Source organism: Pelophylax lessonae (genome assembly GCF_965119305.1).
Source record: "Pelophylax lessonae genome assembly, chromosome: 11".
Classification (NCBI taxonomy): Eukaryota; Metazoa; Chordata; class Amphibia; order Anura; family Ranidae; genus Pelophylax; species Pelophylax lessonae.
In genome coordinates, this window is record NC_138778.1 from 70296371 (window position 1) to 70323099 (window position 26729).

A 26729-nucleotide genomic window follows, 5' to 3' on the forward strand; every position below is an offset into this window, starting at 1 on the left:
GACTCTGAAATAGATGTAGAGCAGTGATGGTGAACCTTGGCACCCCACTTGTTTTGGAACTTAATTTCCCATGAGGCTTAACTACACTGTAGAGTGCGTACACTGTAGAGATTCATGGGAAATGTAGTTCCAAAACATCTGGGGTGCCAAGGTTCGCCATCACTGATGTAGAGCATTCCAACTGGTATGAGTATCTGTAATTGCCAGGAACGGGCATGGCTTTGTGGCTAGACAAGGGGATGTCTGAGACGGGCTGGTCATCCTTTACTCTTTGTGATTTCCCCAATTATAAATGGGTAGAAAATAAACATGACTTTTCTTTCATTACAGGAAGTAGTGGGTGGTCTCCTGCCCCTGGAGATAAACATCCTTGGCTTCAGATAGACTTGAAGAGAAAATATAAAATAATGGGAGTTGCTACTCAGGGAACCTATAACACTTATTACGATTGGGTAACCCGTTACATCTTGCTGTATGGGGACCGGCCGGACAGCTGGAAACCATTCTTTCAGCTGGGCACTAACTGGGTAAGTGTCATTGTCTAGATTTTACAAAGTTGACCTTGTCAAGTGGAAATCCAGCCCAAACTTTTTTGGATAAAACGGGGATGGTTTAGAACTTCTTTCAGTTTTTTTGTTCTCCATATTTTCAATGGGGATATTTCTCCTTTATTTCTGTACTGCAAACACAGGAAAAAGCAAGAGAATATCCCTTCAATTATTTCCAGTTGCCATTAACGACAGATGTACATTTTTAGATCTGCCCATGGTAGCAGGACAGAGATTAGACAGAGATTAGATGAAATAAATAAATATATTATTTATAAATATATAAGGTGATTTTTGGAGAAAATGTTACCTCATCCCCTGAAGAAAGTGAACAAAAATAAATATTTTTAAAGCAATAGTTTTATACGAAATAGCTTTATACGAAATTGTTATGAATCCAATTTCCATGACTGCCAGAAAAATAATTAAGGCCCCTTTACGCTTGTGCAACCTGAAATTACAATTACAATGCATGTGTAATCTTGAGGTCTGTGGACCTCAAGTCGTGTCAAAGTCATGCAAAGAAGAGGTATAGAGCCCCAACAAACCCAACTCACCAGTTTACAAACCAATAATGTAAACATAATGGGTCTCTCATAGGACACTTCAGTACACCAGGCTAAGTTAAGCATATATCCTTGAGGTCCGGTTCACACTTATGCGATGCGGTAAGGCTGCGAATCCGCAGCCTGTTCCCGCATCGCACACGCACCCCCGGCAGTTCACACTGCCATATGCGATACGCTGGGGGTGTCAATGTAATCTTAACGACACCCCCAGTTTGATCGCATATCGCAGTGCGATCGTGCAGTTCGCACAGGATCGGATCGCACAAGTGTGAACCGCTGTGCGATCCGATCCTGATGCGGCTTCCAAAAAGGGTCCTGTGCGAGTTTGCTGCGGGTGCGGGTGCGAATTTAGCCATACAAAGCACCGCACAGCCGATCGCATGTAATGAAGGAGCAGTGCGCTCCGACATTACATGCGAACCCCGCACTCGCAGAAGTGTGAACCGGGGCTGAGTCAGGCAAAGCAAAATGTACACAGAGCTATTGTTTATTAGTGATGAGCCAAACACCCCCCTGTTCTAGTCACACCAGAACATCTCGAACAGGGAAAAAGTTCTAGAGAACAGATGCAAACGCTATTAAAGTCTATGGGACACAAACATGAAAAATCAAAAGTCCTCATTTTAAAGGCTTATTTGCAAGTTATTGCCATAAAAAGTGTATGGGGACCCCGGTACTGCCCTGGGAGACATGCATCAATGCAAAAATGTTTTTTAAAACAATATTTTTTACAGGAGCAGTGATTTTAATCAAGCTTAAAGTGAAACAATAAAAATGAAACATTCCGTTAAATATCGTGCCTGGGGGGTCCCCTTAATGTGCCTGTAAAGTGGCACATTTGTGTGATGTTTGTAGCCTGCAGCAATACTGACATTTCTAAAAGAAAAAATGTAATTTAAACTTGCTCGCGTCTGTAATGTATTGTCGGCTCCTGGGAATACAGATAAAAAAAATGAAAAAAAAAAACGGCATGGGCCCCCCCCCCCAGTCCATACCAGGGTGTAACCGGTTGTCCCTGCCCCTTTTCTATAAAAGAGCTGTCACAGCTCAAACAGCTCATTATGCAGGAGGCGTGTAAAGAGGCGGGCGCGTTTTTTTCTTTCTATTTTTTGAGTGCTGCAGCGGTTGACGTGATTGACGATGGATTTATATCGGGGGACACTATTTTTTTCTTTTTGAATAAAGGACTTGTCAAAAACTGGCTGTTGTCTTTATTTTTTTGTACACTTTTTTGGTGAATGGGTAGGGGTACAATGTACCCGATATCCATTCACATGGGGGGGGGGCAGGATCTGAGGGCCCCCTTGGTAAAGGGGGCTTTCAGATTTCAATAAGCCCCCCAACGGCAGACCCCTGCAACCACAGCCCAGGGTTGTCCGGAAGAGGCTCTTGCCCCTATCAACATGGAGACAAGGTGCACCTTCCCCATGTTGAGGGCAAGCGGCCTGGTATGGTTCAGGAGGGGGGGTGCTCGCTCCCCCCCCCCCATCCTGGCCATCCAGGTTGCTTTCTCTGATAAGGATCTGGTATGGATTTTGGGGGGGACCCCACGCCGTTTTTTTATTTTATTTTGTCATAGGGTTTCCCTTAACAGCTTAAATACAGGGCATTTTCACCCCCTTCCTGACTAGACCAATTTTCAGCTTTCAGTGCTCATTGGCATCTATGGGAAATCTCAGTCAGCTTGACATCGCACTGTTCCCTGTCTAACATTGGTGTCTATGGGAAATCTCGGTTAGCTTGGAATGGCACTGCTCACGAACTATAGGTGGCAGGGACACAAAACTTGGGGAGCACTGAGAGGGGGCCCAGGACTACAACACAGGGGCGTAACTACAGGGGTTGCAGGGGTTGCAATCGCTACCGGGCCCCATGCTCCAGGGGGCCCGGTAGCAAACCAGTGGGTGAACTTCTAGGATCTCAAAGGTCACACTTGCGACCGGGCCCTGGCATTTCACCACTGTGGGGAGGCCCCAAGATTGCAGGAAGGGGGCCCACTGCAGAACTTGTGAAAGGATCCTGATGCGGGACCATAATAAAAGGCCATGCAGTGAGATTAAAGAGCCCCAGGATTAGTGGGAAGAGCCCCGGGCTTGAAGGGAAGGGCCCCGGCCAGGGGTCTGGGGGGCCCTTCATGGTTTCTTGCATCGGGGCCCTGAAGGTTCTAGTTACGCCTCTGCTACAACATATCTATATATTATAAAAGTAGGGTATGCCTGTTCACTACACTGACTGCACTAAACTAACTCAATTCACTATCCACTAACTACCTGCCTAACCTCTATTATCATACACTATACACGGCTGCCATGTAAGCAGCAGCCTTATATAGTGTGGGGCGTGGACTTAGCCCCTGAGCCATGATTGGCTAAAGGCAGCCTGCCTTTGGCCATTCATGCCTCTGACAGAGCACTGTGATTGGCCAAAGCATACAGGTCATGTGCATGCCTTGGCCAATCAACACATTATCAGTAATTTATTCACTGCACCAGCGCAGTGCATTATGGGGCGCTTATGGGCGGGCGAACTTCACGCCGAGCGCCTCATTTGTTTGTGTGTTCAGCAAACACACGAACAGCTAATGTTCGAGTCGAACGAATTCCAAGCTCATCCCTATTGTTTATGTTTCCACAGTTATCTTTTTGCATCCATTATTTCAATATATAGCAGACATGATATGCTGTATATTCGCACTTATTGATAGCACATGCAGACATATATAGTGTAGACAAATTGCAACCGGAATAAAAGCACTCTCATATCATTAAGCAGTGAAGCACGTCATTTTTTAGACGTCGTGTAGTAATTTGTAATAAAGCCACTTTGTGTTCATCATCACAACATATAATGTATGCTCGTTCACCAATGAGAACTGTATAGTATTTGTTCTAGATTGTTAGCACTGCATTACATACTGGTATTGTGTCATTTTTTATTGTCTGGAGTGATTGTTTCCACTCACTCTCTTTGAACAATTTGGTTTAAAATAAAATTGTATTATTTGACTTCTTTCTATACTTGTTACTTTTTTACTTTCTTTGTGTGTATGCCTCGCTCAAACCCCAGTGGGACTTTTTTTGTGCTTTTGTTCTAATATTTCTTTTGGGGAGGATGGCATGACACTGCTTTAGCCTCTTTTTTCCACCTATATCTTTGTCTGGTAGCATATAAAGAATACAATTGCATGGCAAACATGCAGCCAGCTTATAATAACTTTATGTAAAAAGATTCTGCAGGCATAATAGCTAATCAAACCTCAGCATGTAACTGTTGCTTGCATAAGGCAGAGTCCAGACAACATACAGGCCAAACTTGTGACCTAATTGCAGCCAAAAAGTTGGTAATTTAAAGAGCTGTGGTTTCTGGTCAATTATGTATCAAATGTCACATTGAGGAAATTCCTCCAACATAATATGCTCCTTATTCCCCCTACAGTGGAATGATAATTTCTTGCTATATTAGCTCATTGGTTTGTCACCCTTCCCTGGCCATATACCAGCCTTAGAATTATCTACAGTATGTATAGACAGAATAGATGTTCTGAATATATAATGGGTCTTTTGTGTAACAAGCAATAGGACAGCCAGTGCCAGGGCAAGAATACAGTAAAGATGCCAAACTGACCCTCTCCCCCACCAAGGTGGAGTGGGGGATAGGGTTATTAGAAGTTCAGTGCCGATACGTATGCACATTATAATAGCAGTGCAGATTGTGTCCTACAGTATATTATGGGGCTAACAGTAATGCTCAGTAGTTAGTGTGAGTAAAAAATATCCCCATGTCAGTGATGTCACTGGAAGTAAAAATACAGCTGCAATTGTGGTGTTACTGGAAGAAAGAAATGCCCCTGCATCAGTGATGTCACTGGAAGTAAAAAAAAACGACCCTGCCTCGGTGGTGTCACTGGAAGGAAAGAATGTCCTTGCATACATGGTGTCACTGCAAGGGAAAGAGGCTCTTCATTGGTGGTGTAACTGGAAGTATATACAGTGCCCTGAAAAAGTATTCATACCTCTGGAAATTTTCACATTTTGTCATGTTACAACCAAAAAGGTAAGCAATGAGGGACCACCAGGGGTCTCCACTGGGCATCCTCAGCTGCCGCAAGCCGTGGAAGGATGTAGACCTCCAAAAAAACGCTTACGCGTTTCGGGGTATTCCCCCTTCATCAGAGCTCTCTTTTCCAGTATCTGCTTTGGGTTACCACGACCCATTGAGAGTGGCAGCACAGCCTGAATTTACTACAATTCGACCTGAATGGCATTTTCAGGATACCAGCCGCAAGGCCACCCCTCAAGCGCAGGAGTCATTTGCTCTTTGTACAGAAGTAGATGGTGACCTTTGGTGATATCCCAGTAAGGATAGCGCCATCAGGAGAATTACTATACATATCACATATACATAATATGCAGGACTCTCATTTTACCAAAAACAGGGGGACCTAAAGGGTTAAAAGGTGTATTATACTCAGACTATGTAGTTTTGGCATTGATAAGATACAATCACTAGTGCTCCAAAAACTAAATATGAATTCTATGAACAATAGTACATTTTATTTAAAAACTATTTTCTCTTCTATACTGCAGACCTTTTTCGGCAATGTCAATTCATCTGGGGTGATAGAACACCGCCTCCACTATCCTATCAAGGCTCGCTACGTCCGCTTTATTCCTGTGGCTTGGAACCCAAAAGGAAAGATTGGACTTCGGGTGGCCCTGTATGGCTGTGAATACAGTATGCCATAACCTTACATAAGATACAATAATGTCATTTAACTTAGAAATGGTATAAATTGTAATTATCTGGTGGTATGAAATCCCAGCTTCCCTCTGCAAACCCTGCAAACCTGTACTTTACCATGCAGGACCTGGTTAGTTAGGTTGAAAAAAGACACATCTAGTTCAGCCAAAAGAAAACCTCCATATACACTATCCTAGACATGTGCATGACGAAAAAATTTGTTTCGTTTTGTTTAGATTAGTTAATCTAGTAATTTAGTTTTGTTAAATTCAGTTGATTCGTTCAATTCGTATTGGGAGTTCATATTCGGAATTTGTTTATGTCTTTTTTAAATTTGATGATGCTTCAGTGGGGCTTTGGTGATGCTTCGATGATGCTTCGAGCAAGCTTTCTCATAGACATCTATGGAGGCTTTGAAGAAGCTTTGAAGCACCACTAAAGTGACATGGGGTATAGTTTTTGAAGCAAAGATGAAGCAAAGCAAAGCAAAAACAAGGTGTAAACTGGACTGTAAGCTAACCATTTTATTTAGTGACAGGGGCTTTGACCAGCTTTCAGAGAGCTCTAACAAAACGTGTCCGAAGCCTTGTTTTGAAGCAAGTGTAAACTAGCCCTAAGAGAAGGGACTCTGACAGGGACCTTGATGCAGTGGCGTAGCGTGGGGGGTGCAGGGGGGGCCAGCCGCACCGGGCGCAACATCTGGGGGGGGGCGCATCCGCTCCGCACATGAAGTTCAGTTATCACTCACAGTCTCACACTCTGTCATAGGCTGCTGCCGCAGCCCGCCCACTCTCGCAGCTCTCTGCCCCTGGCCAGGCTGGCTCACTCACTCTCACTGGCTGTGCGCAGCTCGGCTCCCGATCCGCCCACTGTGGAGGGGGGGGGGGTTTGGAGAGACAGTCCCTGCACGCCTGGCTTATCTGGGAGGGGGAGGGACTAAGGTGCAGCGGCCGCCCAGCGCAGCACTGAGCACGGGACTGGAGAGGAGAGAACCACCAGGCCAGGCAGAGGCAGATGAAGCCGGCAGCGGCAGCAGGTGAGAGGCCAGAGAGGAGGGAGCCGACGTCAGACGGTGCTGCAGGACGAGGAAAACCTAGGAGGAGAGGAGAAAACCTAGCCTGCTGTGATCGGGTCCGGGACAGGTGAAAAAAAAGGTAGGAGTCAGGAGTCAGGACTGGACTGGAGTAGTACTGGGCTGGCTGGCTGTGCCTGTGCTAGTAGTGACTGACTGAGACTGACTGAGTGTGTGAGAAGAACACTGAATAGTATGAACTATATGTGGTGGACGTGGACATAAAAGGCACAGAAGAGTGTATTTTGGAGCCATATGATTATGTAGCGATCCTCAGAGGGGATCTATGGGGAACCTGGCCTGCTGTAAGGGGGGAGATCTAAATGGGGGACGGGACCTCACCTCACCCTGGTCTGCTGTAAGGGGGATCTATATGGGGGACATGATCCCCCATATAGATCCCCCTTACAGCAGACCAGGGTGAAGTTAGGTCACTCTGGGGTCCCCCATATAGATCCCCCCCCCTACAGCAGGCCAGGGTCCGGACCTCACCTCACCCTGGCCTGCTGTAAGGGGGGAGATCTATATGGGGGACCTGCCCTGGCCTGCTCTAAAGGGGGATCTATAGGGACCCTGCTCTAAAGGGGATCTATGCCATAGATCCCCCCTTTAGAGCAGGATCCCCATAGATCCCCTTTAGAGCAGGCCAGGGTCCCCATAGATCCCCTTTAGAGCAGGATCCCCATAGATCCCCTTTAGAGGAGGCCAAGGTCCCCATAGATCCCCTTTAGAGCAGGCCAGGGTCCCCATAGATCCCTCTTTAGAGCAGGGTGCCCATAGATTCCCCACTTTAGAGAAATGTCCCCATAGATTATATGGGGACCCTGCTCTAAAAGGTGATCTATGGGGACCCTTCTCTAAAGGAGGTTCTATGGGGGACCCTGCTCTAAAAGGTGATCTATGGGGACCCTTCTCTAAAGGAGGTTCTATGGGAGACCCTGCTCTAAAGGGGGATCTATGGGGACCCTGGCCTGCTCTATAGGGGGATCTATGGGGGACCCTGCTCTAAAGTAGGATCTTTGGGGACCCTGCTGTAAAGGGGGATCTATAAGGACCCTGCTCTAAAGGGGGATCTATGGGGACCCTTCTCTAAATGGGATCTATGGTATACATTGATAATTGTTTATTTAATTCAAAATGTTTTAATACCACTTAGACCCCGTTCACACTGGGGCGACCTGTCAGGCGACCTGGTCGCCTGACAGGTCGCCTTCCATAGAGAAGCTGCGGACCCGTTCTAATAGGAGTGACACAAGTCGCTCCGACTTAGAAAAAGGGTCCGGAGCTTCTTTGGGGCGCCCCGGAGCGACCTGCATTGACTTCAATGTTATGAAGTCCATGCCGGCTGCTCCGAGGTCGCGGTGCGAGCAGCGTACCGAGACTTGTGAGGTCGCCCCGGCAAGTAGCGTCGCCCCAGTGTGAACGGGGTCTAATTGCATCAATATTTTCATAACAAACAATACATGTGCTTAGGGGGTAAGGGTTTCTTTAACTAATCAGGTGGAAGAGACTCGAGTGCTAAAATCCCGTGGGTTAGGGGGCGCAAATTATTTGCCTTGCCCCAGGTGCTGACAACCCACGCTACGCCACTGCCTTGATGTAAGTGAGACGGCTGATGGGTACTCTGATGTTTTATTAAAATGGTTTCTGTTTTTGCTGAATCTCATCATGCTAAATGCCCACGAACATGACATATGTGATGTGGTCGTCATACTGAAAAGCTTAGAGACCCCGCTATATACCGCTATATATCATTGACTCTGTAGCAAAACACTGCAAATATTCTGAAACTTTTTTATGTGGCTCTGTACCTGTGTTCCATCAACATGGCTGTGCTGCAGGATTAATTTACTGTTACTTTATCTAAATAGTGAACAGCTGTAACTGCAATCCTTCTTTTCTTGACAAAGAGAATGATTGCATAACTCCATCCATGTTATCCAATCCCACCTCACTTCCTTTCCGCATACGAACTAGTGTCTCATGGAAACCATTTCCTCTCTGATATGTCCTTCTATGTCCTCAGACCATGATGTCCTGTCATTTGATGGCGATGACCTTATTTCATACCAGTTCAGGAAGAAAACGAATCGCACCCTGGAAGATGACATCTCTTTTAATTTTAAAACACTGGAGAAGGACGGAGTACTAATGCATGCTGAAGGGACTCAAGGAGACTACATCACACTGGAATTAGTGAAGGCTCAGTTGGTCTTCAGGATGAGTCTTGGTACAAGGCTTTACAAATATTTGTATTTATAAAGTGACTAATTGGGCATACTGAAATAAGATCCTGAGAAAAACCTAGACAACACTAAGGCCTCTTTCACACGGAGCGGACCGTATTGCGATCCGCTCCGACACCGTTTGCAGATGATATACAGACATAATGTATGTCTATGGGATTGCGGATGTCAGCGGATGACACCGCTGACATCTGATTTTGCGTCCTTTCCTTTTTTAAACGGAAGAAAAATAGGGTTCTGTTCTGTTCCAAAAAACGGAACAGATCTGAAAGGACGCAAATCAGATGTCAGCGGATGGTCATCCGCAATCCCATTGACATGCATTATGTCGGTATATCACCCGCAAACGGATGGGGTGATATACGGACATACGGAACGCCCGTGTGAGAGAGGCCTAAAAGTTTTATACATTGCAAATGCTTTTATGAGTATAATAAAGGAAAAAATAAATAAATAAATAATACATTTATATAAATAACTAATAAATAATAAATAACTAAATAATAATAATAATAATAAATACATAAATATAAATAAACAAATATACTAAAAAATAAAGAGAATAAAAATGCTTGATAGTTTTTTTGATAGAAATTTTGATAAGTATAATTGTGTATGGTAGTAAAGTGTTTGTTTGTAAAGATGTATGCAAGCAAAACCATGTCATGGCTTAGGATCTTGAAACAGAACTTCACCAAAAATCTAATTTTGTTAGGGTATGGGAGGGTTAGAACCTCAGCAGGGGTTTAGTTTCTATGTCTCTTTTGGGGAAATCTAAATTTTAATTTTTCTTTTGACCATTGTATTGAGAGAAAACTGGAGGAGGAATTTACAGTTGACATGTGAAGATGGTCTGTTTTCTAATGGTACCCTTCTTCCAGCGACAGCTGTCAGAGGTGGGATTTCTTCTAATTTTGAGGAGATTTCCACTTATTTCCTGCTGCATCTCCAATGGCAAGTTTTAAACCTTCTATCCAAAGGAAAATAAATCTACAGTTATACATTAAATGAGCTGGAAGAGTCATATGCCTTTTATATGACAAAACAGAACTAGTATACTAGCATTAAGGGCACAGCTTGGGTATCCAAAACCCCTGTAGAGAAAGCAGTTGTATGTAGCCATTTCTTGAAACAAAACAAGGGGAAATTTTTGCAGTAGAGACACAGACTGCAATAGAACCCCAGTAGAGGCTCCAAACTTCTCTGGCTCTTTCCAAACCAAAATCATTTTTTTTTTTTAATTTTTAAGGGATTGGATTTTAAAGGCATGATAAACATTCTTAACTGCACCTTGTATATTTCAACCACATAAGTCGTACATTGATCATGTAGTTTCATGGTGTCATTTGTTGCCCTGTACACACAGTTTAGAGTAGAGTAAATCTTCACATTCCTGTGTCAGCAGTTTTGGTTTGTGTTAAAACAGGCATTTGGCATGGCACTGCACAGGGTAATGCATGAACCCTGTCTGTAGTCTAAGAACTGACACTGCCTGCAAAGAAATGACATATCCCACAATCCCTGGATCTCTCAGTCTAGTGTTCTGCAGGTGAGAACTACACAGTAATTAAGATGCAGACACAAGCAGGCAGAGCATTCACAGACACACAGCACACCATACAGTGTTTTGTCACATTAACAATACAACACAAGGGGGGTGCATGGACGCTATGTGACCCAGAACAGAAGTTGTCCTGTCCTCTTGGAGTAGTCCAATACAAGCTCCAGCCACTAAATATGAGTCCATCATTACAAGATAAGGCATACAAACAACAAAGGGAATATAACTATATTAGAACCTAATTAAAACAATGAAAACTGTGTACAATGCCTTGTTGAGATATATATTTTGACTGTGATATTTGCTGATGTTCTGCTTTAAAATAAAAAAAATAAAAACATGTATCACTATATTACCTAAATTGATGAATAGTTGTAAGCACTTACTAACAAAAGCAAATTTGTTGAAGCTCTATTATAATCATTGAAAAAATAGACTTTACATGCAGGAAATATATTGAATATAAATCCCTATTTATTTCTTCAATGGCTAATAGGCAACAGCCCCCTCCACCAAGTAGACAGTCACACAGTTACCACACTGGGGAGTTTGCTGGATGACCAGGCATGGCATTCTGTTAAAATTCAGCGCAATGGACGTGACCTCAATATAACTCTAGATGGAGAAGTGCAAAGGCTTCGATGCAAGGGGGACTTTGACCAGCTAGACCTGGACACTGAGGTATGATTCAGCATTCGACCCTGTGTATATTTTCTATTACATTCATGTTGGTTGGCAAAAAAAAACATGCAATATTATGTATGTTAAAAAAACTTTTATTCAATGCAAAAATTCAGGCAATATGGTTAAAGCTAGCTTCAGACATCGGTAGTGCTAAGGCAGCCTATTCTATTCCTAATGGGCTTCCAGTTCATGGCAAAGTACATTTCACTTTTTTAACACATACGTGCACAACCTAAACACATTTTGTATTGCAAGATATGAACATTGTGGTGTTTTGCAATACAGGTGCATTTTTGCTATGGTACATGTGCATTTCTCAGCTTACATTACAGGGAATTCACTAAGCTTCCTGTGCTATTATAATAGTGCAGGAAACCATCAGAAGTGATCTGCTCCCCATTAACAAATCAAATTAACTTACTTCAGGTCTATCTGAGCCACCTGTGTCACTTTTTATTTCAGAGTGAAATAGAAACTAGCACAGGACTGCCCCCATTTAGCAGAGGGAATGCAGCAGTTTTCCATATATAAAACTGCTGCAGATTTTTGCCAGGTGTGACATGTCGTACGGGATGCAACCTGCTGTCTAACAGTTCATATTCCTCTCTTTGCACGTATGGTGATCACACTACACAAGCAGAGCCTGCAGGGATAACAACCCTGAGCCAAGACAGATCGTAGCATGCTGCTCCAGCTCTCATGTTTTCTGTGCTACCTGTCACAGATACGGCAAATCAGAGAACTGATCACTCCTAATCAATGCCCCTTTGGTTATTAGAAACACAATCTTTTCCATTTTTTGTTTATAAGTGTGGTGCAAGCTTGTGCTTGGACCACTCTTTGTTATCCCCCCCCCCCCCCCCATGTGGTTGTGCTGTGCCGCACAGGTGGATTTTTACAATGTTACATCGGTGCATTTTTGCATTTAGGGTTAACTGTTAATTATATTATTATTATTCAAATTGAAAATAGTGATGTGTGCTTGAATTCAGTGGCGGCTGGTGCTCAAAATTTTGGGGGGGGGGGGGGCGCAAATGGAAAAATGTAATAGGCATTGCTTTGCGGTAAAAAAAACACTGTAAAAAAAACTTGTAGGAGCCCATCATAGGAGGGGCTGGCAGTATGCAGAGAATGGCACTGATACAGGAGGTGGCAGAGATCGTCCAGGGGGTTCTCACCTTTCTGCCCGCTGAACGCCGTGTACCAGGACAGGGAGAGGAAGATGCAGAAGCAGAAGGCGAGTAGAGTCAGGAAAGTGCCATTGCGATCGGAGCCTCATCTCCTCCTCCTGCTGCTCCTCAGCCTGGACAGGGGCGGCTGCATGTCCGGGGGTCGGGGGATGTAAGGTGTCTGGTGTAGCCCTCTCCTCTCCTCAGTCTCCTCTCCGCGGTGTACAGCGCACTGCTCCCGGGAGCGACAACTAACACAGCCGAGCGCGCCACAGAGCAGCCGGCACTGGTCACTCGGCTCTCGCTCGTCGCTCCGTCCTCTCCTTCTCTGCGCCGGGCCGCGGGAGGGAATGGAAGGTGATCATGACGCCGGGGGGGGGACACCGCCCCCAGGCGTCACGTCACCAGGTCCATGTCCTCTTGTGATTGGTCCAGGCTGGAGTCTGGACCAATCACAGCCCAGACATTGGAAAACTAGGGTGTGTCGGGGGGCGCATTGCTCTGCGCCCCGATGACCCCCAGAAGAGCGCCAATCGGCGCCTCTGCCGGCCGAAGGTGGGGGTCAAAAACCCCACCCCCCCATACCCAGTACTAAGTCCGGCGCCCCTAGTGGGCGAAAAATAGACAATTTATTTTTTTTATTTAATCTTTTTTTTCTTCCTCTTTCTCTTTGGGGGGGCGGCGCCCCTGCGCCCCCTATGGGCAGGCCGCCACTGCTTGAACTGCAGCACCAGGCAACAAGTTGCAATCAAATGTTAGGCTAGGTTCACACTGGTGCGATGCGGGAGCCACAGCAATTCCTGTGCAGGTTACCGCACCCTATCAGAATTGCAGGCAGTTCACACTGCGCTCTGCGAACTGCTGCGGGTGTAAATTTAAAGTTAATGACACCCCCAAATCAGTTTACAGTGCAAAGTGTGGAATCCAATTGCATGGGTCTGAACACCAATGTCCAGTGTGGCTAAAAAAGGGTCCTGCACCATTTTGGTGCAAATGCAATACAATTTCAGCCAAATTGTATGGCTGAATTTGCAGCGCAGAGACCTCACATGCGATGTCTGCAATGGCATTAGTGTAAACCCAGCTTTAGACTGCAAGGGCTAGGACAGGATGAAGAAAGTGTAATGTTGAAGTGTTGCTCATGTCGACCAATTTAATTTTTCCTGAGATGGTATTTTATAACCTGTACTAGAGTAATGTAAACTAGAACTAAAGCCTGTCTACAAATTAAAAAATTCTATAACTGTTTGCTATATGACCTGCTATGCTGGACTGTTTGATTTCCGCTGTAAATGCATTATGTTGGTTGCTCTTACTCTCTTGTGTATGCTGTCCAATTTGTGAATGTGTCATTCTATTTATTTCAATAAAGGAACTGTTTGAATTGAAAAAAAAAAAATTCTATAACCAAATCCTTACCTTTTTATTTATTTTAAAGAAAAATACACTTTGCCACACAATCTCATGTAGATATCTTGCATAAGACACAGTTTTTTCTGCCTGTGTTAATATTTGTATTGATTTTTCCTTGTGCCTAGATATTTTTTGCTGGTATTATGTATCAGGACAAAAGCATCTCACATAAACAGAACTTTCGTGGTTGCCTGGAGAATATAATCTATAATAATGTCCACATTGCTGATCTTGCCAGGAGGAACAAATCATCTATCCGGTTTATGGTGAGTTAAGGTTGATGTGTGTAGGGTAATTTGCAAATCGTGATCCTGGACTGGTCCTCAACATTATTTTAGCATGCTTAACAAACTTATGTGACCTCTCAGTGCAGCGGTTCCAAAACGTTTTATATAAAGGGACAGTTCACTGTCCATCACACTGTTTGGGGGCTGAACTATGGTGAGTAGAAGTGTAACAATAAATTGCTGTGGCATTGGAGGTTAGTGGGAGTAGAAAATCCTTCTATGTTTCTAGTCAATGTAAATTATAAAAGACCCCCTCCCCGACATCGGTGTTCAGACACTCCTCATTGTGGCAACCTGGCTGGGCTGTACAGTTACTATCTGGCAGAGAATCCCACTCCACTCAACAGTGCCTATAATAGATACTTACCTCTCCTGCCATGCATTTAGCAAAGCTCCGCATGCAGGAGTCTTCTCCCCTAATTTTGGGGGTGACTGTCCTAGGCCCTCCCTGTGCATGTCACAAAGGGAGCTTGCAATGTTTGAAGATTTTGCTTACATCAGGAGTGTTGTGACGTCACTAGTAGAGTTGGGCGAACAGTTCGAGCCAAGCAAAAGTTCGGGCGCGAACATTGCCTTTTCATCTGTTCGGCGAACACCCAAATTTGGGGGGTGCTTGGCAGAAGAACATCACTGCGCACCAAACAGTGCATTCCAGGACCCTAATTGGCTGAAGCAATGCACCTGACCACTCAGGCTCAGGTGCAGGTCCTTGCCCAGTCAGGGCACAGAGCACTGTCAGAGCCATGATTGGACAAAGTCATAAGGCCCAAGAGTGCTCATAGTCCCACCCCACACTATAAAAGGTTCCTTCTCACTAGAACTTTTTGCAGTGTGTTGTTGGAGATAGATAGAGTAGGGCTCAGTTTGCTACTAGTGAGAGTTAGTGTATTATTTTGAGTGTAGAGTGTTAGTGTAGTGTGAGTATAGTGCATTGTGTCATTATAGTGTGTTAGTGTAGTGCAGTGTTTAACACAGCATTACATAACATTTAGTGCTGCATACCCCCCCCCCCTTTTTTTGTCCCCTGTCTGCCCCCTTTTTTTTTACTTGTCAGCTGCAGTTTTTCTGACTGCAACGCTGGTGTTTTCCCCTTTTTTTTTATTTATAGTTTTTACTTTTCTGTCAGCGGCAGTCCTCAATTTAAAATGCTGCAAACTCCACTTTTCATTCAATAAAGTTCATCCAATCACACATTTCCAAGTTTCTGTTAAATTTGGTTAATACCCCCCCCCCCCCCCCAATCAAGTCTGGCAGGCCAATAAGGAAAGGCAGACGTTTCCATGGCACTATGAGGGGACCAGCAGAAATTAAATTAAGTTCACCCCTGACAGTGCCTACTACTTATGGGGAGATGTACAGCTAGCTCGTTTGGCTGTATATCTATGGATCACAGGAGTGCAGTTCATTCTGCATTCCTGTGACCCATTTCAGCAGAGAGTGGGCTGAAGTACGCTCTCTGCTGACATCACAGATGTCAGTCAAGGTACCGCGTCATCAGGACCACAGAGTCGGAATCTGCCAGGTGCCTGGACTGACACCCGGCTCAGCCTCTCACCTAGCCGCTGAGAGCCTGAGCTGGCCACTCCCTGCCCCTCCACAGCTCAGCGCTCCAGTGAGCGGGGGGGGGGGGGGCAGAGCAGAGAGCTCTCTGCTCAGGGAGCTGTCAGAACGGATGGATCGGCAGTGTTTGATTGTTCGGTTCTCAGTGTAGAAGCCATGGATGGCAGATGCAGAATCGGACAAGGTGAGTACAAATAGGGAAAAAAAGAAACCCCATACTTCTCTTTTAACAATCCATAACTTGGATACTCTTTTAACTGAAGATGTAAGAAATAGGTGATCCTGTTTAAATTTACTGTTTAAATTTACTGTCCATCTAGGGCACTAGATGAGAGAGGAGGTGGTGGACTGGCTTACAAAACCATTCTAATCCTCTATGACCCAAGCTGACAGTAATGTCCACCGCCGCTGCCAGAGCGGCTTATTCTGCCTCCTTGTTCACAGCTACTCCTGCCATAGCCCCATCATCATGCATTGATGAGTCATCTGAATTATTTGAACACATCTTTACCCACTTGCTTATTGAGGAGCCATTATTTGATTCTGATTTTGGTTCTGAGGTAGAGGAAAGGAGTAATATTAACCTACAGAGAGGGGAGAACACTGCTAAACAACAAATTGGCAGTAATGTTCCTCCAGCCTCAGTGTTTTGCCAAGTTGGCTCCAGTGATGATGAGGATGGAGGGGAGGATGATGATAAGGTCACTAACATGACTTGGGTGCCAGATTGATGACACTATGAGGGGGCCAGCAGCATCTGTGTCCACAGGCAAAGATGGACGTGGTCCATCCTCACTCAGGGCACGTTTATCTCTGTTGAGTGATATTGCCTGTTCTATCCAGTCACAGCCTGCAGATAAGGTTGTGGACTGGTTTACTAAACCATCCTCATCCTCTATGACCCAAGCTGACACTAGTGCGCAGTCCACCGCAGCTGCCAGAGCGGCTTTTTCTGCCTCCTTGTCCACAGCTACTCATGCCATAGCCCCAGCATCATGCATTGACGAGTCAGCTGAATTATTTGAACACAGTGTCAGTCACTTTCTTTTTGAGGATGCACAGCCATTACTTAATTCTAATCTTGGCTTTGAGGTAGATGAAGGGAGTAACATGAGACTACAGAGAGGGGAGAACACTGATACAACAAGGGTATAGGATGGTGTATATGGGATTGTATGGTTGGGTTTTCAATACTGCTTTTTTTTTTCTTTCTTTTTGTTGGTTGAACCAGATGGACTTGTGTCTTTTTTCAATCTGACTAACTATGTAACTATTGTGACAGGAAGTCAGGTAAATCTGTGGATGTTGTCACAGACAGGAGATACATTTCCACCTGGTTTAGAAAATTCACAAATTACTATAGGGTGTCAGCTGCAGAGGTAGCCAGAAAGGTGTAAGGACGTTGAAAAGACTTCAGCTGTTCAGAATGAGGCAATTAAGGCCTCTATAAGTTATCCAGAGGATGATTACTGATCGCTGCCTCCTGAAGCTGTGTGAGTATAGGAGAGCAGTGAGCTGGCTCCTGAAGCGATGTGCGCTGAGTAGAGCAGTCAGCTGAAGACTTCTCAAGTTGAGGTCATGGACTTTTTCTGTGTGAAGAAAAACAAATGGACATTTTCTGTGTGAAGAGAAAATAAATGGACTATTGATTGTCTGCTGTATGATCAGCAGTGTCTGCCCAGTAGTAGGTTGGGACAGACTCCCTAGGTAGGTTCCTGTGTGTGAAGGTAGACGCCCACAGTGGCCAGGATTTAATTTGTTTATTTTTGATTTATGCTGTTTTTTGATGCATGCACTTGTGTGAAGAAAATTGCAAGAATAAACCATAGACGGTTGTTTTCAACTACTCCTCGGCTATTTCTCTGTGTAACAAACCCCCCCAAGGGGTCATCCACACCCGCCACCGAGCTAATCCCTCACATATGGTGGAGGAATGCATTGGGCAGAAGCAGAGATCCTGCAAGAGAGAGAAAAGCTACTTGCTTTAAAGAGACAGTGCTCTCAATTTTTTGCTGGACTTTGAAAAATTTATTGAGGAGTAACTGAAGATGGGGCGGTCAAAGCTCCGGAAAGAAGCAAAGATGGCTGAGATGAGAGACCGAATTCTATGGATGGAGGGGATGTTACCGCCTGAACGAGCCCCATACATACCTGAACAGAGTCTGCTGAGGAGAAAGGCTGTTGTCGCTAGCAACACTGGTGCAAATGGACCAGTTATGGAGATGCAGTTTTCTCAGATGGAAAGTAAACCCAAAATGGAGGAGATGCTGAAACAACTGATTATATCGAATGCAGCTCAACAGCAGGCAAATGCGGATTTTCAGCGGAGCTTTGCAGCTCAACAACAGGCTCACCAAGAGAGCATTGCAGCTCAACAACAGGCTCACCAAGAGAGTATGGCAGCTTACCGAGAGGACATGGTAGGCTTGGAACAGAGACACCAGCAGCAAATGGAGGCCATCGTTTTGGAGGAAACCGAGTCTTTGTGCATGGCTGAGCTGGATGTCTTGAAAAGACAACTGGAAGAAAAGGAAGTCCTGCATGTTGCAGAGATTGAGGTTCTGGAGACAAATTTACAAAATCTACAACAATCCTCTAGGCAGAAGGAACAAGCCCTGGAGTTGCTTAGGATGGAGCAGGAAAAGAGTGAACGACTCAGGTCTCAGGTGTTACAGTGGGAAGAATCCACTGCTCTTCTTTTTGTCGAGTTGCGAAAACGTCAAGAGACTATAAGGGAGAAAGATACCATCCTCATGGAAAAGGAAATTGAAGTTCAGACTTTGCAGGAGCAAAATATGGGTGATATGTTTGAGTTGCGTAATCAGCTGGCACAAAGTCTTCAGTCTTTAGAAGCTACCAAAATAGACCTGCAAAATGTACAAGAGCAGAATGTCTCTCTGAAAAATACCTTGTCTCTCAGCTCCAAGGAGAAAAATGAGAGGGAGAAAAAACACAAAGCAGAATTGAAAAAGCTCAAGCAGCATCTTAAAGAGTGGAAGGACAAGTCTCAAAAACTTGTAGAAGAGGTGCAGACACAGACTGATATTCAGAATATGGCCTCACTGGAAGCTGGATCAAACCTGGCTAATTTGAATGAGCAGGTGAAAGCTGCAGAGCGTCTAGCAAGTGAGAGAGAGGCTAAATTACTGAGTACTGCGTATGAGCTCACCACTTTGAGCAATGTGGTAGATGAATTACGTACAGACTGTGAAAGTTGGAAAGCTGAAGCCCAACGTGTCCAGCAGCAGCTAAAGAAGAAAGAAGCCTGTGTGGCAGAATTACATTCTCATTCACAGAAACTAGCTAATGAGGTGAAGGCTCTTATGCAGGGAAAAGGAGATTCTGAACACAAGAGAAAAAAAGTAGAGGCACAGCTTCAGGAATTGCAAGTCAAAGTATCAGAAGGTGACCGATTTCGTGCTGAGCTGTCAGAGAAGGCAAACCGACTGCAGGTTGAGTTGGACAATGTCACAAATCAGCTTTCTCAAGCAGACAGCAAATCTAGAAAATTTGCCAAAGATTTCTCTATCTTGGAATCGCAGCTGCAAGACACTCAGGAACTCTTACAGGAAGAGAGATGTCAAAGGCTGAGCTTTAGCACAAAACTCAAACAAATGGAAGATGAGAAAAATGGCTTTCTGAAACAATTAGAAAATGTTGAAGAGGTGAAAAAGAAACTGCAGAAAAACCTTGAAGCTGCTAATCAACGCTATGAGAAAAAAACAGCTGCTTATGACAAGCTTGAGAAGACAAAGACAAGACTTCAGCAGGAACTGGATGAACTTAGAGTGGATCTTGATCACCAGCGTCAGATTGTGTCCAACCTGGAGAAGAAGAAAAAGAAGTTTGATCAGATGCTTGGTGAGGAGAAGACTGTGTCTGCAAAATATGCAGAAGACCGTGCAGAAGCAGAGGCTCATGAGAAAGAAAGCAAAGCCCTGTTCTTGGCTCGCTCCTTGGAGGAAGCTCTAGAGCTTAAGGATGAACTAGAAAGAGTTAACAAACAGCTGCGTACAGAGATGGAAGATTTAGTCAGCTCCAAGGATGATGTTGGGAAAAGCGTTCAGGAGCTAGAAAAGTCTAAGCGAGCCTTAGAACAGCAAGTAGAAGAGATGAAGACTCAGTTGGAAGAACTTGAAGAGGAATTACAGGCAACAGAGGATCTGTCCCAAAGATGGGATAGTGTGCCTGATGCAGTTTATAAAAGGATCAGTGTTTTGGGGTCTGTCCTGAGTGAGCATCAGACATTTGATTACATGTTGCTTGAATCATCCCTCTGGATTAAACAGTTCCTTCACAAACTTCAAGCACTGGAAAATGTATCATTAGAACTTCAGCAAGCAAAGAAGCTGTGTAAGAAAAGTGATGATTTCTCAGTTCAGGCTGAAAGTCTGGTGAAGAAGGCAAGTGATATAAAGCTTGGAGAAAAAAGCAAACACCACCTAGTGGAGAAAACTAAGGCTGTTGATGAAAACGTGAAGCAAATTAATAAGTGCCTTTCCGAGACTATTATCAAAATGGAGCTGGTGAAAGACAGGTGGCAGAAGTGTGATCGTGATTTTGAGATGCATTACATGTGGAGTTTAACCACTTGCCGTCTGCTCACTCGAGCACTACTGCGGCAAAGTGGTTGGTTATCATCTGGCGATGTAGACCTACATTGCCAGACACTCCCCTTTCTCGGCGGCGCGCGTGCCGCCGGAGGCTCGCTCCCGATGTGTTCAGTCACAGCGGGAGTCGGGCCAGGGGAGGAGCAGCCGGGATCGCCGCTGCTCTTCCCCGATCGTCGGGGAATCGAGTGTGGAGATCCGCCCCCTTGTGTAAACACAAGCGGGCGGATCTCCTAAGTGACAGGCAGGGTCAGATTGCAGGGTTCAGCATAGCTGGGAAATTAATTCATATCAGCATGAAAGACAGTGGCTGATGGAAAAAGCAAAGCAGATTGCTCAGAAGGATTTCTCTCTGGCAGCTGAAGCAGACAAAGAATCAAATGGACTGAACATTACTTGGGAAGATACTAGGAGGCTTATCAGTGAGAGACAAGAGCAGTGCCTGACACATGCGTGCCTGGCAACCTGTGTCCCAACCCTAGGGTTGAAACAAGAGGGGGAGGGGGGTATGTGACAGGAAGTCAGGTAAATCTGTGGATGTTGTCACAGACAGGAGATACATTTCCACCTGGTTTAGAAAATTCACCAATTACTATAGGATGTCTGCTGCAGAGGTAGCCAGAAAGGTGTAAGGACGTTGAAAAGACTTCAGCTGTTCAGAATGAGGCAATTGAGGCCTCTATAAGTTATCCAGAGGATGATTACTGATCGCTGCCTCCTGAAGCTGTGTAAGTATAGGAGAGCAGTGAGCTGGCTCCTGAAGCGATGTGCGCTGAGGAGAGCAGTCAGCTGAAGACTTCTCAAGGTGAGGTCATGGACTTTTTCTGTGTGAAGAAAAACAAATGGACATTTTCTGTGTGAAGAGAAAATAAATGGACTATTGATTGTCTGCTGTATGATCAGCAGTGTCTGCCCAGCAGTAGGTTGGGACAGACTCCCTAGGTAGGTTCCTGTGTTTGAAGGTAGACGCCCACATTGGCCAGGATTTAATTTGTTTATTTTTGATTTATGCTGTTTTTTGATGCATGCACTTGTGTGAAGAAAATTGCAAGAATAAACCATAGACGGTTGTTTTCAACTACTCCTCTGCAATTTCTCTGTGTAACGAACCCCCCCAAGGGGTCATCCACACCTGCCACCGAGCTTATCCCTCACACTATGTATGGAACAAATTTGCAGTCATGTTCCCCCAGCCACAGTGTATTGCCAAGTTGGCTTCAGTGATGATCAGGATGGAGGGGATGATGATGATGAGGTCACTAACACGACTTGGGTGCTGGATAGAGCTGAGGAGGAAAGTGAGGGGGAGGCACAACCCCAGCGAGCCAGGATGTCCTCCAGAGGAACCCATCAAGGAAGACTTGAGAGCAGCCACCCTATTCCATCAGATTGTGGAGCTGTTATCTCCCTGCTCACTTCCCACAGCTCAGCTGTGTAGGCCTTTTTTAACACATGTGCCGCCGATCGCACTGTTGCAATTTGCAATCTCTGTCGCAAGCAGATCAAGCTACATAGTTACATGGTTACATAGTTAGTCAGGTTGAAAAAAGACACAATCTGGCTCAACCAATAAAAAAAAACAAAAAAAGTAAAGAAAACCCAACCATACAATCCTATATACACAATCAATGATCCAGAGGAAGGCGAAAAAACCCCAGCCATTTTGCTACAGCAGGGGAAAAAAATTCCTTCCTGATCCCCCGAGAGGCAATCTGATATTCCCTGGATCACCTTTACCTATAAATATTAGTAACCATTTATATTATGTACACCCAGGAAAGAATCCAGGCCTTTTTTAAAGCAATCTAGTGAGCTAGCCAGAACCACCTCTGAAGGGAGTTTATTCCACATTTTCACAGCTCTTACGGTGAAGAAACCTTTCTATATTTGGAGACTAAATCTGTTTTCCTCTAGAAGTAAAGAGTACCCCTTGTCCTCTGTGTTGACCTTAAAGTGAATAACTTAACACCAAGTTCACTATATGGACCCCTTATGTATTTATACATGTTGATCATATCCCCCCTTAATCTCCTCTTCTCAGAAGAGAATAAATTCAGCTCCTCTAATCTTTTCTCATAGCTGAGCTCCTCCATGCCTCTTATCAGTTTGGTTGTCCTTCTCTGCACTTTCTCCAGTTCCCCGGTATCCTGTTTAAGAACTGGTGCCCAAAACTGAACTGCATATTCCAGATGAGGTCTTACTAATGATTTGTACAGGGGCAAAATTATATCTCTCTCTCTCTGGAGTCCATGCCTCTCTTAATACAAAAAAAGGACTTTGCTTGCTTTGGAAACCACAGCTTGGCATTGCATGCTATTATTAAGCTTAGGATCTACCAGAACACCCAGATCCTTCTCTGCTATGGATTCCCCCCTAGTATGTATGCTGCATGCATATTCTTAGCCCCCAAGTGCATAACTTTACATTTATCAACATTAAACCTCATTTGCCACATAGTTGCCAATGAAACAGTGCATTGAGGTCAGCTTGTAAAATGGAGACATCCTGTAAAGAAGTTATTCCACTGCAAAACTTGGTGTCACCTGCAAAGACTGAAATGGTACTTTTAATCCCAGACCCTATATCATTTATAAAGATATTAAAAAGTAGGGGCCCAACACTGAACCTTGGGGTACACCACTGATAGCCTTAGACCATTCAGAGTAAGAATCATTAACCACTACTCTCTGAATTCTATCTTTTAGCCAATTTTCTATCCATTTTCAAACTGATCTTTCCAAGCCTGTAGACTTTACCTTACACATTTTGCAAAATCCAGGTATACTACGTCCACAGCCACCCCTCTGTCCAAGGTTTTACTTACCTCCTCATAAAAAGAAATCAGGTTTGTTTGGCAACTTCTGTCTTTCATGAATCCATGCTGCCTGTTGCTTAAAATATTTTTTTCCAGCAAGAACTTATCTATGTGGTCTTTAATTAAACTCTCCCGTATCTTCCCAATTATAGAAGTTAAACTAACAGGTCTATAGTTACTTGACAAAGACTTTGATCCCTTTATAGGCACCGCATTGGCCCTACGCCAATCCAGTGGTACTCTTCCAGTCCTTAGCGAGTCCCTAAAATCGTGCGTGGCAAAAATACGAGCCATTTGGGTACCACATGCTTGACCAGGCATTTAACCTCCCACCACTCATTGGCAGGAGAGCCTTAAAACCACACATAAAGGACACAGTTCTTTTCCTCCTCACTCCTTATGTTTCATGTCTACCCCTGCTATATCTCATGACCTCTCAGCAGCCCCCACTGACAGGGATGATGGTATAGCAAAGAATGTCACAGGACCTTGCAACACTTCTGCCAGCAGCACACCACCAGCTGTATAGCAGGCAAATTTCTCTGTCTCAGCTGCTGCATCGAAAAAAAAAAAAAAATACACTCCCTGCACCCACATACCCAGCGTCTAAATTTCAGCTTGTCCAAATTGCTGGCTTTACAACTCCTGCCTTTCCATCTGGTGGATTCTGCTCCTTCCGTGAATTTTTGCAAAGGACACTGCTATTGGCAGGGCCACCCCCATAGCAGTGTCCCCTACTGCCCTTCACATCCCCTCCCCCCCCAAAAACCCTGCATTCTGAGCACAACGCACTCCTGAACCCTGTATTCTGAACGTGACGCATTCCTGTTCCCTGCATTCTGAGCATAACACACTCCTGATCCCTGCATTCTGAGCGTGATGCACTCCTGATCCCTGCATTCTAAGCGTAAAGCACCCCTCATCCCTGCAGTCTATCCCTGCTATATCGCATGACCTCTCAGCAGCCCCCACTGACAAGGATGATGGTATAGCAAAGAATGTCACAGGACCTTGCAACACTTCTGCCAGCAGCACACCACCAGCTGTATAACAGGCAAATTTCTCTGTCCCAGCCGCTGCATCGAAAAAAAAAGAACAAAACACACTCCCTGCACCCACATACCCAGCGTCTAAATTTTTTTTTTTTTTGACCAAATTGCTGGCTTTACAACTCCTGCCTTTCCATGTGGTGGATTCTGCTCCCTTCCGTGAATTTTTGCAAAGGACACTGCTATTGGCAGGGCCACCCCCATAGCAGTGTCCCCTACTGCCCTTCACATCACCCCCCCCCCAAAACCCTGCATTCTGAGCGTGACGCACTCCTGAACCCTGCATTCTGAGCGTGATGCATTCCTGTTCCCTGCATTCTGAGCATAACACACTCCTGATCCCTGCATTCTGAGCGTGATGCACTCCTGATCCCTGCATTCTAAGCGTAAAGCACCCCTCATCCCTGCATTCTGAGCACAGCTCAGTCCTAAACCCTGCATTCTGAGTGTAATGCACTCCTGATCCCTGCATTTCTGAGCGTGATTCACTCCTGATCTCTGCATTCCAAGCGTAAAGCACTCCTAATCCCTGAATTCTGCACTGACTCACTCCTGATTCCTGCATTCTGAGTGTAACACACTCCTGATCCTTGTATTTTGAGAACAACGTGCTACTGATCTCTGCATTCTGAGCCTAATGCACTTCTGATTCTTGTATTCTGAGTGTAACGCACTCCTGATCCCTGCATTCTGAGCACAATGCACTCCTTAACCCTGCACTCCTTTGAAAAAGCACAAAAGGTTTTTTGGGCAGAATCGTACATTTTTGGTCCCTTAGGGCTCATTCAGAGGGGTGATCAGTCCCATCCTCTTTAAAGAGCCACTGGCATGTTTAATTCAGTGTTGGCACTTTGAAATAAATAAGCTGGTTTTGTGTTGCAGTTTGGGCACTGGGGCTCAAAAAGGTTTGCCATCACTGCCCTAGGCATTCAAGGGGCTATTCAACAAATCAGGCTAAAAGATGCCTTGCAGTGCTTCTGCTGGTCTGTGTAGGGCACGGGAGCCACACTGGAGCAGAGATTCTTTCAGTTCTGCAAAGGCAGGCCCAGAGGTGGTTCATGCATGGCAGCTTAGGCCAGGAATGGTGGTGTGTGATAATGGCACTAACCTTCTGTCGGGCCTTCGACAGGGAAGGTTGGCACATGTACCATGCCTGGCGTATGTCCTCAGTTTGTTGGTGTAGTATTTCTTAAACAGGTACTCAGGGTTGCAAGATCTTCTAAGGCAGGCCAAAAGAGTCTGTAGTCATTTCAGGCCGTCATACACAGCCAGTGTTTGGTTGGCTGAAATTCCACGTGCCCATAAATCACCTGATTTGTGACATGCCCACCAGGTGGAAACTTTGGCAATGCTGCACATGCAGCAGAGGGCCATCAGTGAGTTCCTTTGTGAGTATGGCGCAAGGACAGGCTCAGGGCAGCTAGTCTTTTTTTACCCATGCCAATGGCTGCTGATAAAGGATGCATGCACTGTACTGTCACCATTTAAGGAGGCGACAAGATTGGTGAGCAGTGACAATGCATACATCACCAATCCCACGTGTTCCTGCTGGAGCATACTCTGCATGGCATTATGGAAAGGGCACTTGAGGTAGAGCAGCAGGAGGAAGAGGAGGACTTCCTTTCCTCTTAAGGCCCTGCTTTATGCAGACACCATTCTTCCAACACCATAAAGGAGGAAGAGGATTCTGGCAGATCTGGAGGAATTGAAGCAGAAGAAGACATACATCAAACCTTAAGAGATGGTTCTCAGTCCCCAGACACATTGGCAGTAGTATGTGGCTGGGAGGAAGCAGTTCCAGATACTGTAATCCTCAATGACCCAGAGGACACTGCTTCTCATGCCTCCTCAAACTTGCGTGCATGGACTCCCTTATTCATATACTTCAAGGAAAAGGCTTATCAGTGGTTGGCAACCGTCGTTGACCACTGTTACAAGGGGAAAGTCTCGGAACTCATCCTGCCCTTGCAAAGGGAGCACAGGATGAAATATCTTGAGGACACCTTAAAGAGTTCATGTAAAACCTTTCCTGGTGTTACTCGTGGGAAAAGTAATCACGTGGAAAAGGTAGTTTTGGGGCTTCTTTTGGTTAAAGGAGAAACAGTGAAGGAGAGGGCCGTCTAAATGATGCATTTCAATTTTTTTTTTGTCCTCGTCGCTCAGGGCTGTCAGCTTCAACATCCCATCGGCAGCATCTGCATCATATTGTGGAAGATTATCTAGGGGCAAAAACAGACATAGAGAGCTTTTCAGTAGAAAAGTCACTGGGTTACTGGGTCATGGGAATAGACCACTGGCCAGAACTTGCCCAGTATGCAGGTAAACTGCTGGGCTGCCCTGCATCCAGCGTGCCTTCTGAACAGGAATTAAGTGCTGCCGAAGGTTTTGTGACAGATAAAAAAGTGC

At 45.0% G+C, this 26729-nt stretch overlaps 1 protein-coding gene across 1 annotated transcript in view; it reads left to right on the forward strand.

Annotated features, from left to right (window-relative positions):
- The window catches only part of CNTNAP1 (contactin associated protein 1), a 261388-nt gene that overhangs the window by 63837 nt on the left and 170822 nt on the right, over nt 1-26729 (forward strand). Inside the window, exons 3-7 of the mRNA XM_082271239.1 lie at nt 331-527; nt 5704-5851; nt 8956-9159; nt 11233-11417; nt 14128-14268. Coding sequence (XP_082127365.1) covers nt 331-527; nt 5704-5851; nt 8956-9159; nt 11233-11417; nt 14128-14268 — 875 coding nt within the window. The remainder of the gene's footprint in view (nt 1-330; nt 528-5703; nt 5852-8955; nt 9160-11232; nt 11418-14127; nt 14269-26729) is intronic.